This window comes from Tamandua tetradactyla, chromosome 13 (genome assembly GCF_023851605.1).
Source record: "Tamandua tetradactyla isolate mTamTet1 chromosome 13, mTamTet1.pri, whole genome shotgun sequence".
In the NCBI taxonomy this organism is placed as follows: domain Eukaryota; kingdom Metazoa; phylum Chordata; class Mammalia; order Pilosa; family Myrmecophagidae; genus Tamandua; species Tamandua tetradactyla.
In genome coordinates this window covers 79,205,820-79,228,018 of record NC_135339.1, presented here as the reverse complement: position 1 = coordinate 79,228,018, position 22,199 = coordinate 79,205,820, and the positions used below count along the sequence as shown (strand labels likewise).

General features: G+C 36.3%; 2 protein-coding genes across 5 annotated transcripts in view; one reads left to right on the top strand and one right to left on the bottom strand.

Annotated features, from left to right (window-relative positions):
* Positions 1-22,199, top strand: part of SHTN1 (shootin 1) — a 105,514-nt gene that overhangs the window by 43,145 nt on the left and 40,170 nt on the right. The window contains exons 4-11 of the mRNA XM_077126150.1: positions 514-608; positions 5,774-5,942; positions 7,753-7,850; positions 9,999-10,080; positions 13,237-13,331; positions 17,547-17,693; positions 19,987-20,140; positions 22,047-22,146. Coding sequence (XP_076982265.1) covers positions 514-608; positions 5,774-5,942; positions 7,753-7,850; positions 9,999-10,080; positions 13,237-13,331; positions 17,547-17,693; positions 19,987-20,140; positions 22,047-22,146 — 940 coding nt within the window. The remainder of the gene's footprint in view (positions 1-513; positions 609-5,773; positions 5,943-7,752; positions 7,851-9,998; positions 10,081-13,236; positions 13,332-17,546; positions 17,694-19,986; positions 20,141-22,046; positions 22,147-22,199) is intronic.
* ENO4 (enolase 4) overlaps positions 9,366-22,199 on the bottom strand; it is a 91,351-nt gene continuing 78,517 nt past the window's right edge. For all 4 annotated transcript variants that reach the window (XM_077126143.1, XM_077126147.1, XM_077126148.1 and 1 more), the window contains one exon: positions 9,366-9,523. In XM_077126143.1, the coding sequence (XP_076982258.1) occupies positions 9,381-9,523 (143 nt within the window). In that variant the 3' untranslated portion in view covers positions 9,366-9,380. The remainder of the gene's footprint in view (positions 9,524-22,199) is intronic.

Genomic DNA, 22,199 nt, shown 5'->3' with positions numbered 1-22,199 from the left:
TCACTAATAAATATATTGCAATGTTGTAATATTGCACTCCTTGCCTTAGCTAAGCTGCCACATTGTTGCTGTAGTGAAGAAATCAATTGAAGATTTATTTTTCTTTTATTTCTTATTAGCTAAGTTTCCTAGTTGGAGCCATGTTTTATATCCTGCTAGGAAACCATATGTTTGCCGCTTCTCTTTATTTATGAGATTCTTTTGTTTAATTTAGCAGATATTTCTGTGGATGTGTATATAGTTACATCAAAAATAGGCACTATTTATAAAGTCTCCTAAGTAGCTCTCTTAAAATTTAACAGCAGTAAAATTTCATTTTCTTTTTTTTACTCTTTATGTTAAAATATTAGCTAAGATTTAATTAGATAGCTTTTCAAGAACTTTTTTTCAGTTATAGTTGAAGATCTGGCCAGCTAAAGAATTGAAGTATTCTTAGTCATGGGATAAGATGCGTAGGCTTCTGGAATAGCTGACTAATCTTTGAATGATGTGATTTTTTCCCCTCATTCCTAGTTTCTCACATGGTTATAGAGGAAGTTAATTTTATGCAGAACCATCTTGAAATAGAGAAGACTTGTCGAGAAAGTGCTGAAGCTTTGGCAACAAAGGTGGGTATTCTAATGTAGAAATTTTACCTGAGCTTTTTTATTTCGTCTGGCTTTTCTAAACAGTGGCTTTTAATCTTTTTTTTGCTTTTCTAGTTCCGTAATCAGTTGTTTACTCAGCTGAATCTATCAGTTATCTACTGAGATGAGAGGGAAGCATCATAAGATCTCAGAATCTTAGAATATGATTATGTAAATATCTGCCTTAAAGGAAATGTTATTTTTATTTTTCAGAAAAAAGCATCTGTATGTGTGTGTTTCAGCTTTTGTGCTTTTTTGTCTGGGAAATATAGTCCCAGAGTAGTCTGTTAAACTGGACTTTCCAAATGTATTTACATTTGGTTTAAATGGTGACCAAGTTTAAAACTAACCTGATGTGACTTAAAAGAGTAGTGAGTGTTTCATATTTGAATCAGATGAAAAGTCAGCCTCGAGCCTTGCATTTCAGGTGATTATTTGTGAAAGCAAAATGAGGGCATGTGAAAGGTGACCTCTAGTGCTCCACTGATTGCTTCTAGCTGATGAATTTACCAAGTGTGTAATTTTCTATGTTCTGTCTCATCAGAAGTACATTATTATTAAAGAATGTTTTTATCTCTGTCTTATGTATTTTGGGTTGGGTAAAATGCATCTGAACCACTTCATCAGAAAATGGATTATAGCAATTTTCGACCAAATTTCATTACTAATGCTGGTTATGTTTCTTCTCTCCTGTCTCCCCCTTTGGAAGTATTTCTTTGGATGTGACTAAAATCCTACTGCTGGTAAATAAATAAACAGATCTATAGCAGTGTGCTTGCTGGAGGTATTTGCTGAATTGTTTGCATAGCGACGCTGTATTATAATTCATAAGATATTCACAGAACTTAACTAAGTACGTGAATTTGTGTATGGAACTTCTCTTCTGTTTCTTGTCCGAAAAGTACGTAGCAATACAAGCCATTGCTTTAAAAACAAAAATAATGCAGGTACTCTCATTTCATCTTAGTCTGCTGAAAATCACTGGAGTTCACTAGTCCATAGCACTATGTTAATTCCCTTTTATTTCCCCTTTTGGAACAGGTAGAGAAAAATGTACTTGGAGCGTACTAGCTACTCTGGGTCTTCTAGTGTCTAAGAACAGTCTCTGGCTGTCTTTTCTTGTCATTAACAAGTATTCCTATTGCAATAGTGCATCCAAGAGTGAGAGCACTGACTTCTAAGACTGGAAGAGTTTGTGGAAAGAACAGCAGTTTTAGAAGCAGTGTATATATAGTTTTTATTTCCAGTTATGTTGTTTTGGGCATTTGGGCCTTTGCACATGTTCGTTCCCCTCTTTTGGCTGCAGTTGTCTCATCTTAAAAGACAGGATGGACCAGAGTTAGGACTGGGATGGAATTGGGTGGCAATCATTGTCCATATATGGCCCTCTTTTAAATTTGTCATCCCACCCCTTCCCTTTATTAGCAGGTGACTTTGGCCAAGAGAATTCATCTCTCTGGGCTATATTGTCTTTTCCTAAATGTCAGAGTGAACTAGGATTGGCTTCTTAATAACTCAGACCCACTGGTCCTAGGGATATGGTCCAGGCAGGAATATATTGGAAAAACTGCCCAGTGACTGTTAGAGTCTTCCCTGGTTAGAAGTCATTGTATTACATAATCTCTAAGGTCATTTTAAAATTTTAGTTTTTACAATAGGACCCTTTAACTTCACGATTTACTACTTGTTCTTTAAGAAGCTTTTTTTGAAAATGGATACAGTTTATGAGGACACACTATGAATTAGGCCTGAAATAAAAAATGAGCAAAAAAGACATATTCAGTCAAACACTGTAGGTATGCTTTTTGGATGTGGACGATACGACAGCTTTGCGAAATTTGAAAGCTTTGTTATATGAATGACCAATAAATGAATGTTTTAGCTCCCAATTGGCATTTTTGAAAGTAGGTTCCATTTTGAGCAGCAAGGTATCTGTGATACTTATTTTTGTAGATTTTTGCCATCAAATTAATAGCAGTAGAATGTTTGATTTTTATGATGTAGTTTGGCCTTATAATATTCTTACAAGCAGGTGCGGACCCTTTGCTTTGCTAAAATATGTGGGTTAAACCGATAAATGTAAACCACATTTAAGACAGTCTAACTTGCTTATTTTGTACCTTCAAATATTCATTAAAGTGTGTTTAATATAAAAACTCCATTTGCATTTGAATATAGTGGAAAGTTTGGTTACTATAGGTTATAAAATAGTTATTCTTACCTTGCAACTTATTAAGATAGAAAGGTTTCAAGAAACAAGTAGTGTACCCTTAACCTCTAACTGGAAAAGTAACTGTAGTGAAATTCTTAACCGAAATTTGTGGATTCAGAGTTCTCAAAAATTTCCAATTAGTATGTATTCATGACCTCGTGTATGTGAATCGTATATTTCTTCTTTTAAATTTGAAAATGGTGTTTCAGAGGAGTATTATGAAAACTACTACCTGGCTTATTTTTTGAGCTTTAACCTTAGTTAAATAGAGTAGTTGTACTACAGCCTCCAGATAGCAGCTGGTAGATTTTGGCACTTGGTTTGGTAGAGGCATTAAACTCTTTTGAGGGCAGAATTGGTCACCATTTAGTTGTCAAGTATTTCTGCTATACTTGGGAAGTTATATATTATCAGATGGTAAAAATTAATATTTTCACTTTTTCATGACTATCCTACAAAAAAAGAAAGCATAGATGAAAACTTGGTTGAAGAAAACTAGTTGATAAATGGTTTTCAAAGGAAGATTAGACATAAAACTAAGGCTCTTTTGTTACTATTAATAATTAATACTTACTGAATGCTTTCTGTATTTCAGACACTTTATTCAGTACTATCTATATAATATCTCATCTAATCCTCATGTTGCCCTGTGGGATAGAGATTATTTTTATCTCCAGTTTGGTGATTAGAAAACCGAGACACTGAAAGAATAGGTTAGTCCTAGAGGCAGAGACACGATATCATAGCAGAGCTAGAGTCTTAACTGTCTGCTATACTGATTTTATAGAAATGTATCGTGAAGCATTGCTTTATTCTACATGCTGACCCTAGTCTTGCTGTACCGTAGAATCACCTGGGAAGCTCTGAAAAAGTACTATGCTAGGGCTCTGCTCCAGAAATTTTGGTCTTCGGCGGGGGGGGGGGGGGGGGGGGGGGGTTTGGGCGTTGAGATTTTTAATAGATTAGGAGGCAGGGTTGTAAATTAAGCCTTGAGTTCTCCCACTTTTTTCTAAAATTGGTATTTTCTTCTTACCCATGGAAAAGATGGCATGATTGGAGAATTCACAGAAAGGGTCATGACTTTAGACAAAGAAAACCTGTCTGAATTTTCCATTTTGAGGGAGAGGGACTGAGAAATTATGGGCCTCCTCTCTGGTCCCTGAATGCTGGATGTAATTTGTGGAGCTAGAAGCTGGAGCTGTGGGCTGGGGACGGGATAAAGGGCTGTGTCTGATTTCCCTGAATCAGGCTCCCCAGGCTTCCCAGGAAGGACCCATGGAAGGGTTCTTAGTAATTTCCAAGAGATTCTTCCTGATCCTCCAGAGGTCAGGGGTACTTCCTGAACTCCAGACCCTACCCCCTGAGTACATTTAGGTTCCCTGTTTTTGGGATAAGAATCAGATCTCCCAGATTGAAGTAGGCTGGGCTTTCCCTGTGAGAAACCCCAAGGGGCCCTAATTACAAGCACGAATGAATGGCCAAAACCAGCCTAATGCCATACTGCACCTCTTAGTCTAGTGGGAGGTTCTCGGTAGGGAAGGCCAATTAGTTTTCCAGAGAATTCTGTTTTGGTTTGTATTTATTTCCAGTGCTAATTATTAAATTCAGAGTTTGTCTCGACAGCCATTAGTAAAAAAAATTTTGCATTTTTGTGCCTTACATTTTATACTACGTTAACCATCTACTAAGTACTTTCATGTGCTCAAGTAAGAGAAGACCTTTTATTTTTCAATCTTGAGAAGAGAAACCTAAGGAAAAACATTTTCCTTTTTTGAATTTGTTTACAAATCCTAAAAGGACTTTAGTCTTTGTGCTTTGAACTAAGGTCTAAATGCACTAAACATATTAAAGAAAGGTGATTCAAGTTGAGTAACTAGAGCTAAAGATCAACTAATTTCCACATCAAAGAGTAATATATAAATTAATGAATTTTAATTTATTAATTTCTTTTTTCTATCATGAATTGAAATTCTTGTAGCTATACTAGAAACTCATTTTGAACTTCCTTCTACCATGTATTAGAAGGCTTATGTACAGATAGTAGAAATGCATCCCAAACTACCTTAAACGAAAAGAAAAAAAAAGGTGAGAATTGCTTAGGAGAGATATTGGCATATCCCATAGAATCTGTGAGCTAGGAACAGTTCTGGAATGGACTGGAACCAGAGACTGGAACCCTGTGGGAAACCCTCCCTCCATTGCTTTCCGCTGCTCCTCTCTTGTCAGCTTCATCTTCGGCTTCTCACCAGACTCCCCTCCTCTGTCCCTCCCTCCAGTGGTAGCATGTGGTGGCCAGTAGCCCCTGTATATCCAGACTTGTGGAAAGAAACTCTTCTGTCTATTCCAGCCTCCAAATTCCTAGAGAACAAATCTGATTACCCAAGCTTGGGTCATATGCCTTATCTCTGGATTAATTATCTATGGCTAAAGGGATGGGGCATATTATTTGAGAGCATGGTTGTTCCGATAGAAATCATATGGAACGATAAAGAGGAGCAGCAGTGTCCAGAAAAGAACGGGTATTGGGCAAGCAAACATTTAAAAGGTATTCACAGCATACCAACAAAACATTCGCTTGAAATAAACTACTTTAATTAAGACTGTTAATGACTATGGAGAAATTGAATATTGATTTATCTGTACGTGTGTATTTTATTTTAATTCCTCCTGCATTTCTTATCAGTTATAACTAGCATTATCATATGCTGCTGGCTGTCATCCAGCCATCAGGTCTTACTTAAAGTAATAAGCTTTAAGTAATAATATTAAGAAGTGTAAATAGAACCTCATTTAAGGAATCTGCTAATTGTTAGTTCCTGCTGTGAATATTGATGGAGATGTAAGACAAAGATGCATTTGATTTGTCTATTGTTTAAAAAATCCAAGATACTCATTTGACTGCTGTTAAAATCACCATTTTTATATTTTGTCTTAGCTAAATAAAGAAAATAAAACATTGAAAAGAATCAGCATGTTGTACATGGCCAAGCTGGGACCAGATGTGATAACTGAAGAGATAAATATTGATGATGAAGATTCAGCTACAGACACAGAGGGTGCTGCCGAAACTTGTGTCTCAGTACAGTGTCAGAAGCAAATCAAAGGTGGGACTCTTAGCTGAATTATTGAGTATATTTTTGTTCCTGTTAGGATAGTGCTTCTCAACCCTGGCTGTATGTTGTAGTCATGTGGGAACATCTAAAAATACTGATGATACCTGGGTTCCATCCCCAAAATTTCTGTTTTAGTTGGCCTAGGGTACAGCCTGATTGAGAATCATTATAAGAGGATACAATATCTATGCTTTATCAGTTATTTCCTTGTTTAGGATTAGATATTTTTGAAAGCTTATTCTTGACAGAAACAGCAGGTTAGACTATAAACGTCTTAAGAATATGGATTATGTGTTAAGAAATGCAAGAAAGAATGAATAAAATATGTTGTCAATACCTCCTGTTTGTTTGATTCTCTTTTGGAATCTTTGGAGAAGATTACTCTCCAAATCACTGTCTCTGCCCTCAAAGAACTTCCCATCTGATTCAGGCCATGAGCTGTAAGCAGTTGCAGTATTCAACAACTGTGTTCAGAAAATGGTACTTGTAAGGCAAGACTACATGATACATCTATTAAATACACAGATTTATTCATGCATATATATATATATATATACACACACACATGGTTGATGTTAAAGCTAGAAGGAAGCAGGTTTTGGCTTAAGAACTAATGGAATGTTTTAATTTAGTGCAGTTGTCAAAAGCAATAGTCATTAGTTTTTGATAGATAAAATTTCAACTGGAAGTATGAAAATAAAAGGATATGCAAACACTATCTTTCCTTGACCCTCCAGCCCCTTAACTAAGACAAAATAGAATTTACATTGGTGGTGAGTGGAAGGAACGTTAAAGGATTTCCTTTTTTTCATAGTTTTCTCTTCTAAGTCTCGAATAGTATGACCTCTTGTCCTTCCTTCAGGATTAGTCAGTCAATGCAGAAGGTGATTTAGAACCAAGTCTCTGAGAACTCCTTCAAGTTGGGTTCATGTTAAAAGTTTGACTTAATTTATAAGTAACCACATAGCAGGTTTCTTATTGCCCCTGGATAGGGGTAAAAAATTAAAAGCAGTTAAAAACTAAATGATAAAACAGTAGCCGGCCAGAATATAAACTTAAGACTCAATACTTCAGAGTATGGCTTTTGACAGATGCACTAAGTTAAATAAATATATATAATCCATGTATATCTTTCAACATTTGAGTGGTAGAAGAAACTTGAACATCAGAAGCTTTTGCACTTCCAGTTGCTAATATTTTCATTCTAGCAACACATTTTCATTAAATACCAATAAAAAAATATATAAAATTAAGAAACTAAACACCCACAACGCTGGAGAGAAAATTACTGGAATTAACCCTTCTTTCAAATAGGTTATATTTTGAGTCAGTTCAAATAATGTTTAAAGGCTATAAATTGGCAGCAGGTCAGAACTTTTTCCTTCAAATCAAAATCTCCAAATTATTAACTGCCCAGTTGTTTGTTTATATTGCATTGTGACAAGAGCCCATGGCCATTATGAAATAAAAAAGAAATTAGTACCAAGCCTTAATTTGTATTATGGAAAGCTTAAAAAAAATCTACTTCCAAAATGCCAGATAGTTTCTAGAAGAATATGGGTTTGATAGAATGCAAGGAAACAATATCTGATACATTCAATGTAATGAGATTACATGATGTAAAATTAGTAGCCATGGCTTGTTGGGGGTGACCTTTGCTTCTCATTTTTCTTTTTAATTGTTAAATAACCTTGACCATTAGCTGCACATGGGTAACGTTTAAAATTCTTTTGACCAGATTATTTCTTCTTTTAAAAGTAAATCTTTCTTATTTTTCTTTATTCTTTCTTTTAAAATGCAGAACTTCGAGATCAAATTGTATCTGTTCAGGAGGAAAAGAAGAAATTAGCCATTGAACTAGAAAATCTCAAGAGCAAACTTGTAGAAGTAATTGAAGAAGTATGTATCTTAGGCCTGAAGGCAGGAGCTTTAGTGTTTTTAGGATGTTTGAAGACTGGCTAAATTTAAAAACTTGCTGCTGAAGCTAATTTAATTTCTGACATAAAAACTATGTGCCACTTTGAATCTTCCTTTCTTCCCTCTGTTTCAGACATACACAAAGGTATGGAGAGTAAAATCATAATCATTCCTGTACCCACTTTGTGGCTTTAAGTAAAACACTAAAATAGCCTTGAAGTAACCCCTATTGTCCCCCACTTTGTGCTATGTGAGGGCAGATTTATGAGAATGGTAGCTACTGCTCCAGGTTGCACACTTTGTTGCTGGTGAAGAAAGAAGAGAGTATTTTGCTTCTGCAGTGGCTGCTTGGTTCACTGGGAAGGGCTGTCCCCTTGGGTCCCTCCAGGCAAGCAGTATGGTAGGTGGTAGAGTGGGTTCAAGTGGCTGTTTGGAGAATCTTTTTTTTTTTCTTTTCAAACTATCTGTAAGGACAGGGGCATATCATTGCCTCTTTTTGTGTGAGGCTTCAAGTAAGGATCTATCTACCTTTTCATCTTGATTTAACTTGTGTCACCATAAAGCTAAGTGTTGAAGCCCTCTGTGTCAACGGCTCTTAGATCGCGATGCCCGGAGCTTCTCAACCAAGGGGCTCTAACACCTTGGTATCCCTGCAGTGGCTTCCAGACATGCCAAGGTGTTGATCCCTTAATGAGAGCCTCATCCAGTTACCCCAGTCCTACCAGATTTTATCATTTGCATGAGTGCCATGATATGAAAAAGGTTTGGAAGCAGTCCAACGACTTCCTAGCCCCAGCTGTTTTTCCTTGTTGCAAAACATTGTAATGGAAAGAAGGATGATGATATATATATATATATATATATATATATATTTTTTTTTTTAACATGGGCAGGCACCAGGAATCGAACCCAGGTCCTCTGGCATGGCAGGCAAGCGTTCTTGCCGGCTGAGCCACCGTGGTCTGCCCGATGATGATATTTTAGAAGGGCCATTCCTTGTGGGCAGTATATACCAGTTACTAATTTTAGCTCAAAACTAAACAGAAAATATGTAACTTACACTACAGAAACCAACTTACAGACTCTCTGGAGGTGGTGATAGATTCCAATCCCCTTTCAGGACCCCTATCCTTGTTTGTTTCATGATGGTGCCCATAGGAGACTGAAAAGAAGCACATTGTGATGTGCTCTATTCCTCCATTTATTGGTGATTCTCTTCCCTCCCACTTTGAGATGTTTTGAAAGCCATTTCAAAGGTTATTTTTTATTACGCCTATTTCAGGCATCTACAGGCATCTAAAGAACAAAATTGGGAATGTCCATAAACCTCGACCCAGCTTAATCCATGAAGCTAAGTGTTGAAGCCCTCTGTGTACCTCTCTCCAATTGCATTCGCCTCACTCCCTGCCCCATCTCCCTAAAGAGCCATCCATCATTCATCATTCCAATATGTATATTTCTGTTTTTCCTATGTACGTACTTGTATCCATAAATGGTATATAGTAAAAAAAGTTATTTTGAGTGTTTTAAAACTATATAAATGTACCAGCATTTTTTTCCAACATAATGTATTTGAGATTTATCTACCTGGATATGTGCAACTTTACATTCTCTTCTTTCTTTCTTTCTTTTTAACTGCTCTCTGGCATTCTCTTCTGTTGATAGACACCAAAAGTTATTTCAGAAATTTAATTTTGGAGGAAACATTTTCATATGTATTTTTAATATGCATTTTATTTAAGCAAAACTCACCAAAGTTTAAAATGAATACCTTAATTGAGTATTCAGTCTTGACGTAATGACTCAGGTATGTTTTCTGGGTGATTTCTAATTGGATTTTTGCATTAAAACATTAATCATTTTCACTGGATGGCTAGAACATTGTTATGTTTAGAAACTGATGCAATGGCAATTAGAATATGAAAATAAGTTCTGTACCAAATGTACATACTATCATAAATAACTACCTTTGAAGCTTTAAGAACAACTTACTAACCCAGGGAAGCCCCTTTCTACTTTAAATTGTAACTTCATGTTGAAAGTTGAATGGAAATTTGAGTGCCACTCTTCACTACATGAAATGTTTTACAATTTTGGGTGTTTTCTCCTCTCAAAATCTCACATTTTCAGGTAAATAAAGTTAAGCAAGAAAAAGCTGTTTTAAATGCAGAAGTTCTGGAACAGAGAAAAGTCTTAGAAAAGTGCAATAGAGGTATGTAATTCCAGACTTTTTTCTCAAATACATATGCTTTTGTTGTAATTATATGTATTTTGTGTTTTAGGCTCTTGCCTAGATCTTATAGCAAGAATCTTCTCCTAGTTTCTGTTTACTTGACCTCCGGTAGCCAGTTTCTTTCATTCTTACTATGTTATCATCCATCTTAGAGTCTGGGGGCTTTTAAAAGTGCTTTCATTTGAAGAATTAGGGACCTACTCATTCTGAAACTTCGAACCCAAATACATACTTCTTCTGTTCTGTCTATTTCCTGTGCCCCTGGCCATATCGGCTATCCTCTCATCATTTGTATGTTTAGTAGGTTATTTATTATGTCTCAATCCAGAAGAAAATTAGGATATTTACATAAATGCATAAAACATAACATGATAAATTGGTAAATTAAGAGAATGAGGAAAATGGGCAAAGGAAAGTGAGAGTATAGATTGATATGCCCAGTACATATTTGCTCTGCCCTTGCCCATTTCCTGACCATGTGCCTGAAATCTGGCTCTTGAGTTTACTAGGGGCCAGTACAATGAGGGATTAGTGATCACTTACATAGATTACACAAAAACAAGCTCATTGGTTACAGCCACTGCAGAATGGTATAGGGTTTTAATCGCATCTTCCTTATTAGTTCAGAGGCTGCAGCACTAACAGGAAATCTTTCAGACCCCAGGGCTGTCTTTTTATGGGGGGTGGCTCTCAGCCTTTGTGTCATTCAGAAATTGGGATTTTTGAATAAATGAAGGACCTTGTAGTTGAGGGTGACAGATGAACTAGACTGTAGCATTTCCTCAGCTCTTTATACATTTAAGAAGCTAGAACTGGTGTGGGAGAATTTTCAGTCTTGATGCACTGAGCTAGAAACAGAGGGATTTACAAAGGTTAGATGCATGACTAGGAGCAACCTAATTTCTTTCAGAATCTAAGTGAAAAGGGGCTTGGGCATCTGAAAATACACTTTTTTATTATACTGTTCTGGATACAGAGAAGAGAGTCAGTTAGTTATTTTACCCAGGATTTTCAGGTATTCTTAGTCTTTGTTTTTTTGTCATGAAATTTCTTTTCTTACTAAGTTTGAAAATCATTTCGTTCTCAGGGACCTATAATTCACATCCCAAACTGCCACTTACACTGCTTTACTTGAGTAAGACTGTTAGTCTTTCGTCTGAGGAGACCGTGGATATATGAACTACAGAGTTTGAAATTCTATGTCATTACACCTTAGTCAGTTAGGATGGACGTGCCCTGGTGGAGCTGGCAGCTGAAAGCGACTATTAAGGGAACCTTTTTAGAAATGTTATTGCTATGACTCAGCGCAGGATGGAGGTAACTCGCCAGAGGCAGGTGGAGAGCGAAGCGTGGGGTCTGTCCACAGTGTGTCTCATTTCTAACGCGGCATCATTCCCTCTGTCCTGACTACATTGGCTAGGCCACGAAATGTCAAAAGTAGCAGAGAATTCATATTGCTCTTTTTTGAAAGTTCCTTCCTCCAAAAGTTTTCTCTCCTTCTGTCCACTGAAGGAATTCTTTAGTGCCTCTGGGTCTGAATGGATCCATGGCTGTTTCTTTCCTCTGTAAGTGTGGAGGACACTTAAAAATAACTTGTAATCCTTTTCTTTTTACTCTTTTGGTGGAAAGTTTAGATTTATATAGGAAAAGAAGAAAAATGTCAACTTTTACAATCCAGAAATAAGCACTTTGAACGTTTCGGTATTTATTCTTCCTGTCTTTAAAAAAATGCCTGTGCATATATTTTGTGTTAAATGTTTGTCATCTATATGGATAACAAAGAGAATATCAGTAAAAGAAAACTGTCTATCCTTACCTGTAGGCAAGTCCCTGAGCCTCCCTCTCAGCTCGTGGCCTTCTCTTTTTCTCCACAGAGAGCAAGCAACACTAGCTTGAATTTTTATTGTTTCCTTTCTTTTATTTGAGTTTTACCAAATACCTATTATTCAGATAGCACTTTGTTTAATTTTACATGTTGTGAACTTTATGTAAACAGAATCATTTTGCATATGTTCTTCTGCAGCTTGCTTTTTTGTGTTTGTGAGATTCATTCATATTGACAAGCATGGCTGTGGTATGTTAATTTCCCTTTTGTATAATATTCCATTACCTGGCCATATCAAAATCCATTATCTTAGTGGTAGACATTTGGGTTGTTTCCAGGTTTTTGCTATTACAAGTCCTGTTGTTAGGGAAAATCGTATACATGTCTTCCAGTGCACACATCCAGGAATTTCACTAAGGTGTATGCCTCCATGTAAAATTATTTATCAATTCGCAACATAAGGCCAGTTATATTTTTTTCACTTTCTCTTTATTTTGGGTGCATGGACCAGAAACCTGCATGGCAGGTGAGCATTTTAAAAACATCAGCCGATTTACACTCCCATCAGCAATGGATGAGTTCCCACTTTTCTGTCTCCTCTTCAACACTTGATATAGCTATACTTTTTAATGTTGCCTTTTTGATGGGTGTAGAAAGGTATTTCCTTGTGTTTTTACCTTTGCATTTGCCTGATTAGTAATGAAGGTGATCTTTTCACATGTTCATTTGTCTTTCATGTTTCCTCTTCTGTGAAATGCACATTCAGATGCTTTTTTATACATCTGTGGTATGTCTAATTTCTAATGGCATCATCATTCCGTCAGTCCTGCCTACAGAACAAAATTGAGCTCATTTTACACTAATGATTTATTTATTTTCTTATTATATCATATCACAAATGCCTTTTTTTCCATTTACTAAATATACTTCTATAATATAATAATTGTAATGGTAGCATGATATTCCTTGTATATACCGTAATTTACTGATCCCAGTGTTAGACCGTGCAGGTTATTTTACTGTTTTCAGCATTGATGCAGAGAACATCAAATGAAATTTCTGCATATGTAATTATGATCTATTTTCTTAGGGTATGTGTTGTTAGATGTGGAATTGTTGCATCAAGGGTATGAAAATTTTCAGTTTTTTTAATTTACTTGCCAAGTTGCCCTCTTAAAAGATTGTATCATTCCAGCCAGCAGTGAATGAGGGTGTCTATGTGAAATCTCTCTTAAATACTATTTTTCATCCATATTCCTGATAGTTTGTGTGACATATTAACATCCATTTTCTTTTCTTGTCTATTTAAGTGTCCATGCTAGCAGTAGAAGAGTATGAGGAAATGCAAGTAAACCTGGAATTGGAAAAAGGCCTTCGGAAGAAAGCAGAGTCATTTGCGCAAGAGGTGGGTATCTTACAGAGATCCAGTTTTTCGTTTTTGTTGTTTTAAATGACTTTGCTGATGACGTGTTATTTTTTTTAATTTTTTTATATTTTTTGAGATTGGGTAAGAACCTATCACTTTGAGTTAAGGGTCAGCTGACATGGGGTGAGGACAGCTGTAGTATCAAGATCACTGAATGGATGTCAGAAGATCTGGGTTAAGATTTTGGCCATGTCGATTATGAGTTGTATGACCTCATAGCACTCCCTTAGCCTCTTGGGTTTTGCTTTTCCCACATGTGGGTGACGATATGAGCCCAACCAAATGAATTTTAAAATCATTTACGGATGCTTGTAACTTCTGATGGAAAGTCTAGCCTGAGTACAGGCTGTCTGTAAGTTTCAAAGAGCCTTCAGAATCTGGTGTATACCTCCGTATGTCATCTCAGAGAACAGAATCATGGTATTAGTGTTTCTTTTCAGCCACTGTACAGTGCTTTCATTATGCAAGTGGTTTTTCCATTAGCTGTCAAAACATTTCCACGTTGTACATCCGTTATCTCAGCCTTTCACCAGTGTAGTGATTTTCCTCTTGTGTTAGAGATTAGCTTTGTACTTCTTGTGTTCTGGTTTACTGCTGTTGACATGTAGTTGTTGGGTATTTCATGCTCTGGGACTGGTTTTCAGGGAAATGATAAGGCACCACTTGGTTCGTGGTGTGGAGCGGATCCCCTTGAGATTGGCTCAGTTCTGACTCTGTGTGGAGACTGTGTGGGTTGGAGGAAAGTAGCTGAAAAATGAAAGACAGCCCTAGTTGAAGGTATCCAAGGTATAGAAGGAAGACAAAACATGAGGTTATGGGAATGACATTTGAAAATCAGATTATTTTCTGTAGGAGTCTTTCTGTGCTTGGATATGGCTGTGGTAGCAATGAACTCCACAAAAGGTTTAGTCTAAGTAGCTCCAATTTGAAATATTATGATTTATAATATTCAGTGAATTTAATGCAAGGTGAGTAAATATTGTTCCCTCTACTTGGAAGAAAAAGAAAAAGAATTGAAGTGTGTCAGCGTCCTCTGGAAAAAGCTGCAGCAGTATCAATAATGGATTTCTAATAAATGGGGTGGGGAGGTGGTGGAGCTAATGTGAAGACAGATGCCTCAATCGCAAAACTGCAAAGATTGGCTGAGCTTGACCCAAATGCCAGAGTCTTGTGTTGAAAGACATTTTCAGTTTTCCATCTGTTGTTTGTTGAATGATGTTAGAATACAAAGCATCGTGTAAGACCTTGAAGGCCGTGGCAGTAGCGGAGAAGAGAGATGGAAGAAGGAGGATTCCACTGAGAACACAAAATTGAGTGATTTACTCTGCCACTCGCCTGGTAGGGCCTTAAGCCTTAGTGATTGGCGGAAACAATGAAGCTGACCTGTTCACCTGAAATGGGAACAGGAAATAGAGGAGGGAAAGCAAGAGCAGTGGCAGTTTATTACTGATAGCATATATATACTTGCAGTGGCGTGCAATAACTTGACAATAGATTCATTCTAAGCAATAGTGAGAAGAATTTTTTTTAATAGAGCTAGATTGAGCCAGTATATTTCCTCTTTTGCATGGTTTGAATATTCTCAGATTTTTAACAGGTAAAGTACTGCTAAAAGGCACATGACTTAGTTTAACAAGAGGGATTCCGTTCTGTTCCGCTTTGTTCCTCTGTGCACCCAGCAAGCATCTTTTTAAGTTTCTTTGTACCGGATGGTGTGCCAATATTGTGAGTATAATGGTGAAGAAAACAAATGTCGTCCCTGTTCTCAATTTTTAAGTTAAATACATCATCTTTATTTACAAAGGGAAATGTATATACCATGTAAAAAAAATACAAGAAATTCTCGAATATGTAAAGTAAAAAATGAGTTTCTGCTTGAACTTCCCTTACCCTTACTCCCACTTGTTCTTTTAAAACAAAAAACAAAAATATAATCCCCTATATCAAGAAGAAAACAGTGTCTTCATAACTATGCTGTTATAATATTTCTTCAACACAATTTAAATTTTTAATGACTTTCCTGCATTTTTCTTGCTATTTAGTGTAGTTTGTTTTTTTCCTAAGGTGTGGATGCCTTGTTTAACATATTCCCATTATGCGTGTGAGAATATTATGTATTAGATTTTTTCCCAAACAACAGTGATGATATTTGAGTGCTGTTTTGGAAAGAATTACTTACATTTAATGACATAAGATCTTCTCATTGTCATTCTTCTTTTGCAAAGATTTATAAATTTTTCTGAAATTCTGATACCTGTTGGTTTTATTCAGCTGATAGAGAAATTAAGAGAGCAACTTCCTAACTCCAGCCAAGTTCTTAATGTAGCTGATAATCAAATTCATTAGTGTTTGGTAACTTAGAATTCTCTTGAAATATATCTCTAGAAAAGGAGTTATATCAAATATTTCATTTTAGTACCTTCAAGTTTAGAAAAAGTGGTCTAATGAGTAAATTTATTAAAGTTTCCATTGTTATTTACAGGAATTCCTTTCCTATATATATTTTATCTTATACCATTATCATTCAGAAATAGCTACAGGGACTCTGCAAAAGAAATTCACATTATTAGCATCTCCAAGATTGGATGTCATATGTCTTTACCACTCTTCTCTCCAAAATAACAAAGTTGAGATAATTTATAATCATGTAAAGTTAAGCATGTTTTCTTTAATGTGTGCTGCATGAAAAAGGAGCACTAGCTCTTTCTCCCAAGAGAAAACCAAAGCCCAGGGAAGCAGTGCTACCCTCGTGTTGACCTGACACCACGTGGCCTGACTTTTCAGTGCTGAGTTCACCCCCTCTGTCCTGACCACCCCACTCTCTGCTCCCTGCCTCTGAGCACTGTTGGTGAAAGACATTGCTTGGTGGAAAGCCAGGAGACTTCATATCAGCTACCATTGGAAGGGCTTACGTGTTGCCTCCCAGAAGACTTCCTAAGATACCTGCAGGAGACCCACCTTGTTAGGTTTTAGGAGGGAAGGTGTATAAAAAATTTAATTACTGTAATAAAAATGATAACCTCAAATAATTCACTTCAGTTAAATCATTGGTCTGAATTTGAAGATACTAAAGTGAAGTATTGATTACTCTTCCCTAGTATGTTGGAGTACCCAGTCTCACTGTTCTTGAACGCAGCACACCTTGGCACGTGTGCCTTCACGCACACATGCTCAATCATGCTCTATACCCCTCACTCTCGCAGAGAGGTAGGGCGTCAGGTAGAATAAGAAGGTAGATTTCACTTTAAGATGCTGTTAAGAATCTGAAAATGTGAAACTGTACTATAAAATGGGCCTAATTTCAGAGTTTGTAAAACATCTCACTCTTGGATTGGCAAATTGTACAGGGTTAGAGAAAAGAAATAACATGTGCATGGAAAATAAAATTGTTTTCAGTCATGCAAAGTTGTGAGGATTAAATGAATAGTCTATGTAAATTACTAAATAAGGTGTTCAGTAAACATTAGTATACCGTCTCCTTTTACCCTCCTACCTTAACTGCTCTCATCACTTGGAAAGAGTGTCATTAGATCTAGTGAACTGCAGAGAAATTTAGCAGGTAGTTCAGGGTTTTGGGTTTGTAAATCAGACAGACCTGAGTTTAAAATCTGTTTTATTTTTTTACCCTTAGATGTTTCCTTGATAAAGTTGCTTAGCCCCAGAAGTTCAGTTATCTGATCAGTAAAAGAGGGTGATACTAGAATCTACTTGATAGGGTTGTAAGGATTGCATATAAGGAACAAAAAATGATTAGTACCATATTTCTCATGTAGAAAATATTTAGTAAACGTTGGTTATTTAACTTGTGGGATTGATGGAAGGATTGAAGTAATCCATGTAGAATCCTTAGTAGGGTATGTGGTATTAAAGTTCTAATAAATATTAACTACTACTATTAGTATTAATGCACTTTAAAGCAATGGTAAAATATTAAAACCGATGTATAGGACTAAATTATTATGTATATATTCCTTTTTGGGGACGGGGTAGAGGTACTGAAGATGGTATAAAAGTTACGAATGAAATTATAGCAATGACTTCTTCTAACACTGTTATACTATACAATACACCAGAGAGTGCCTTTTACTACTTTTTTAATAAGAACTGCATACACTTTTCCTTTTTCTCAAGTTGTAGTTGGAGAACTATGTGGGATTGTGTGGTATACGCTCTTTATGTAATTAACTTTTGCAGATGTTCATTGAACAAAACAAGTTAAAAAGACAAAGCCACCTTCTGCTACAGAGCTCTGCCCCTGACCAGCAGCTTTTGAAAGCTTTAGATGAAAATGCAAAACTCACCCAGCTACTTGAAGAAGAAAGAATTCAGCATCAACAAAAGGTATAAATTTAAAAATGTATTAAGATATATATATAAGTGAAATGAGAAGTGTCATTCCAGTTATTTCTAATTCCATATTTTGCCTTAGTTATTCAGTCCTTCCAGTCAACTTTTAGAAAAAATAACTACCAAGGGAACCTGATTAGTGCCTAACTAAAATATATAGATTTATACAGGTCCTTACAATGTCCATAGGGTCAGAAGAAGCAGAGAATGGGAGGTTTGACTGAGAAGGAGCTTGCGTAATGCACAGTCTGGAAATCTGTGAGTTGGTTTTGTTTTTCAGAGACTGCATGTACTATGAAGGTATATTAGTCTCCAAAACTTGTTGGAGGTCATAGGTTTCATATAAAGAGGGAGGGAAAGTCAAGTCCATGTTAGCAGTAATTGTTTGCTTAGAGAAAATGTCTAACTTTGTAAACTTGCACAAATGTATATGTTTATGTTAAAGACTTCCTAAGTGGTTATTTTACTTGTCTGAGTGGAGCTATTCCAGCTGACACAGGCGACTTTTGTGTGCTAGGCAGAAAGTGTAGTCATTGTGGTAGGTGGGGAAGAGGAGGTGGGAGAGGAAGAGAGGTGAAGAGGTGGAACAAAGGCTTTCAAATTAAAGGGCCACTTAAGGTAAATTACATCAATATTTATACTCCTTGCAGAGCCCCTAGCTTGTGAAGGAAAGGCTGCTCGCTGCTGTAAGTGAACACCTATCAGTCTCTTTAAGCAATTATTTTGAAATTTAATCCTCAGAAGTTTTTACAAAGTTGGTCTTGAAGTCGAATTTTGTTTGTTTGTTTTGTTTTGTTTCTTGTTAAGAAATGTTAGTATATGTCTAGGGTGCTTCTGGATGCACAGGCAAGAAACTGGTGATGGTGGTTGGCCTGGAAAGAGGACAGGGGAGAGGACAAGAGAGAAAGAATTCCTCTCCCCCCTGCCCCTTCCCTCCCTTTTTCCCTCCCTCCCTATCTCACTTTCTTGCTCCTTGTTCTCTTCTCTCTTTCCAGTTGTTCCCTCTCCCTTTCACCTCCTTCCTCACTCCCCCTTTCCCTCTTATCCTCCTTTTTCTTCTCCCTCCCTCTTCCCTTTCTTCCTTTTTCCTTCTTCCTCCCTGTGTCCCTTTGTTCCTTTCCCACGAACAGAAATTACCTTTTCAAATAAAGAAAGAAAATATGCACTTTTTAATTGAGCTTTTAGTTCTGAAAAGTCCAACCACTTGCAGTGAATTTATTTAGCGTATAATACATGTCTCTGACCTGCTGAGTTGATCTGAGATACAGGACTCAATTATTGTGACCCAGCCTTGCTGGAGCAGAGTTGAAATACTGAAGATTATATAAACATTATGAATGAAATTATGCAACTACTTCTTTTAAAACATTTATGCAAAACTATACAATTATTCTGGGTAGTCTTTCATGTATGTGATTTAAAATACTTCTTATCTGTTTGTAAAGTCCCTTGCAGATTTAGCAATCTTTAAAACATAGCTGTATTGTGTATTGTTGTTGTGATTATAAAAATAACATACACTTATTATAAAAAAAGTTTAATATTGAAAAACTTTAAAAAGAAGATTGATTACCCAAGAATCCCAATATCCAAATTTTATTTAAATATATAATTTTATGAATGTCTATATTGTTAAAATGGAATTATGGCATACATACCATTCTGTAATCCAATTTTTCAATTTGTAATATATTTTCCTCTGTTAGTGTAAAGTTGACATTTGATTTTAAATGCTTGTGTAGTATTTCATTTAATGAATGCCCCATAATTGATTGTCTTTATTGATAGATATTTATTATTTCGTTTTTCTTTTCAGTTATAAAGAACACTTTAGTAAGCATATTTGCACACTTGTGTGAATATTTCTTTAAAATAAATTTCTAAAATACTATTACTGAACCAAAGAGTCTTTCTTTTCTTTCTTTCTTTCTTTTTCTTTTTAAAGGGTTTTGATATTTATTATCAAATTTTTCCCCAGGGATCTTTTAATACTACCAGAATTTTTCTCTTGAAAATAGGTACAAAGTTCTCTTTTAAATGAACTTTTAGTTATTATTTTACTTTTGCCACCTACTTATAAAAATTAGAGCACCTGGCACATTAAGTCCCCAGTAAATTTTTATGGAATCAAATTGCTGGTAATGATTTTGAAGTATCATCTGTATCCTAACATTTGCACGATAGTGTGCTGTCTCCACTGTGAAATGCAGAATCAAAAGGAAACATTTATTTTTTCCCTAGTAAAGTAAGCACTACCACCAAGTAAAGGTTTGTTTATAATTTATAGGTCAAAGAATTAGAAGAGCAGTTAGAAAATGAAACACTCCACAAGGAGATTCACAACCTCAAGCAGCAACTGGAGCTTCTAGAGGAAGATAAAAAGGAATTGGAATCGAAGTATCAGAATTCTGAGGAGAAAGCAAGAAATTTAAAGCATTCCGGTAAAAAGAATGAGTAGGCTTCTGGACTCTTGACTATCTGTGACTCTCTCAGTGCGTTATACGGAACCCAGCCGATAGTTAGTCTGGAAATTTACACTAAATGCTGTGGAGAAGCATTTCCAGCCCCTTTACCTCTAACTGTTGCAGGCCAGCAGAACGGCCAGTGTCATCAAGTGGCTTGCAAGTATTTGGGGCTCTTTTTTAGACTCAGAGCCTTTGTGAACACCACATTCAGAGTTAAGTGAGAAAGATATCATTAGCATGGAATATAAAAAATTTCAGCATTTTCCAGGGCTTCAGAGAAGATTGTTCATTAAGTTCTTACTTTGTTTTGTTCACTTTAGGATACTTAAAAAAAGGAGTTAAACTTTTAAGATTCAAACTGCCTTCATCTTTGGTGTCTAATTATACACATGAAATAATACTTTCAGTATCACACCTAGCAATAAAGTGGGCAACAATATATATATTAAATGGAAAAACTTTTAAAACACCAGGGGATGCTTAAATCAAAGGATTTATTCTTTCAGTTCTAGAAGGCTTAACAGGAATGTGTGAGTTGGATTACCACACAGGCTTAAGAATAAGTTTCTGTTGGAAGGTAGGTAATTTAAAGAGGCAGGTAATTCCCTTTATAACAGCTTCAACATTCACTTCAGATATTTTTGGTTGATTTTATACTAGAATTTTGAAATCTGCAGAAGAACCATGTAGGCTTTTTTTTTTCCTTTTAAAAAGATGCAATGCTTTCTAATACAAAATGAAAATTAATTGCAATTTATTTTTTAAAAATTGATCCAAAATCAAAAATATTCCATTCTCTTTAGTGAATATCAGCATAGCCTATAACCAAAGTCATCTTTATTATGAATGGAGGGGACAGACACAAGAGATACTTGAGGTTCAGTTTGGCACGTGTTTATTAAGTACCTGCTGTTCCTGTGCTCAGCCCTATCCTAGGAAAAGAAATAACAGACGACGTCATACCTTCTTTCCTCCATGCACTCAGCTTCCCTTTAGAGAGATGTATGCATTCATGTGAAGTAGCTCGAGGGCTTTTGGAGTCAGAGGGCTTAGTCCATAATGCCTAGATAAGGGTTGAGGATAAAAACAAATGGACGGGTTGCTGGGAAGTACCGTCAGTCATGGAAAATGGAATTGCTGGGACGGGCAGAGCTAGTTCCTGAGTGCAGACATAGTGTTCAGTGCCTCTGGCCATTCGCCATTTTGTAGGTGTTGGCCTTTGGGATGTAAATGTAAATGGAGCTCCCTGAAGTCAGAAACTGTATCTTGCACAGCACCCATCACAGACCCTTTCACATTATTGGTACTTGGTGAATGGTTGTTGCTTTAGTGACTTGAATGAATAAATTTTATTTCCAGAAGGCTCATCAGAAGAGCAAAAAGTTTTTAAGGAGTTTGAGCACATTTAATAATGAATAATTGCTAATAAGACGTTTAAAATCAAGGATGCTGGTATTTGCAGTTTGTGAAGGAAAGTGGGGGAGGGAAGTAGACAGCTATTAAAATTCATTTTTAAATGTCATGTTTAAAATTAATTCTTGGTCTATGCATTTTGAAAGTCAAGTAATAACAATTTCTTAGTGTTTGAGTAGTGCGCTTCATTGTTAGCAAATATTTCTTCAGCCTACTCATTCCTTCCTCTCCCAGCCATGCAGCCATTGTCCTGGTTTTTTGTTTTTTCTTTTTCCTTTTTATAGTTGTATTCATAGCAGATGGTAACTTTTTCTTTTAACAAAAGATGGAAGTTCTTGCAGTTTCACATTAAAATTTCTAACTTTGCCTTAATTAAAGGTACTTGATTTTGAGATTTTCTTGTTCATTTAAAAAAAAATAAATCAGTTGCGAGTTTCAGCTCTCTTCTGAATGCTTGCCCTCTGTGCAGTTGATGAGCTCCAGAAACGTGTGAACCAGTCTGAGAATTCTGTGCCTCCGCCTCCTCCTCCTCCGCCACCACTCCCGCCTCCACCTCCCAACCCGATCCGGTGAGCACACCCAGGAAGACTGCTGTTCAGCAGAGGTTATTCCTCATCAGAAA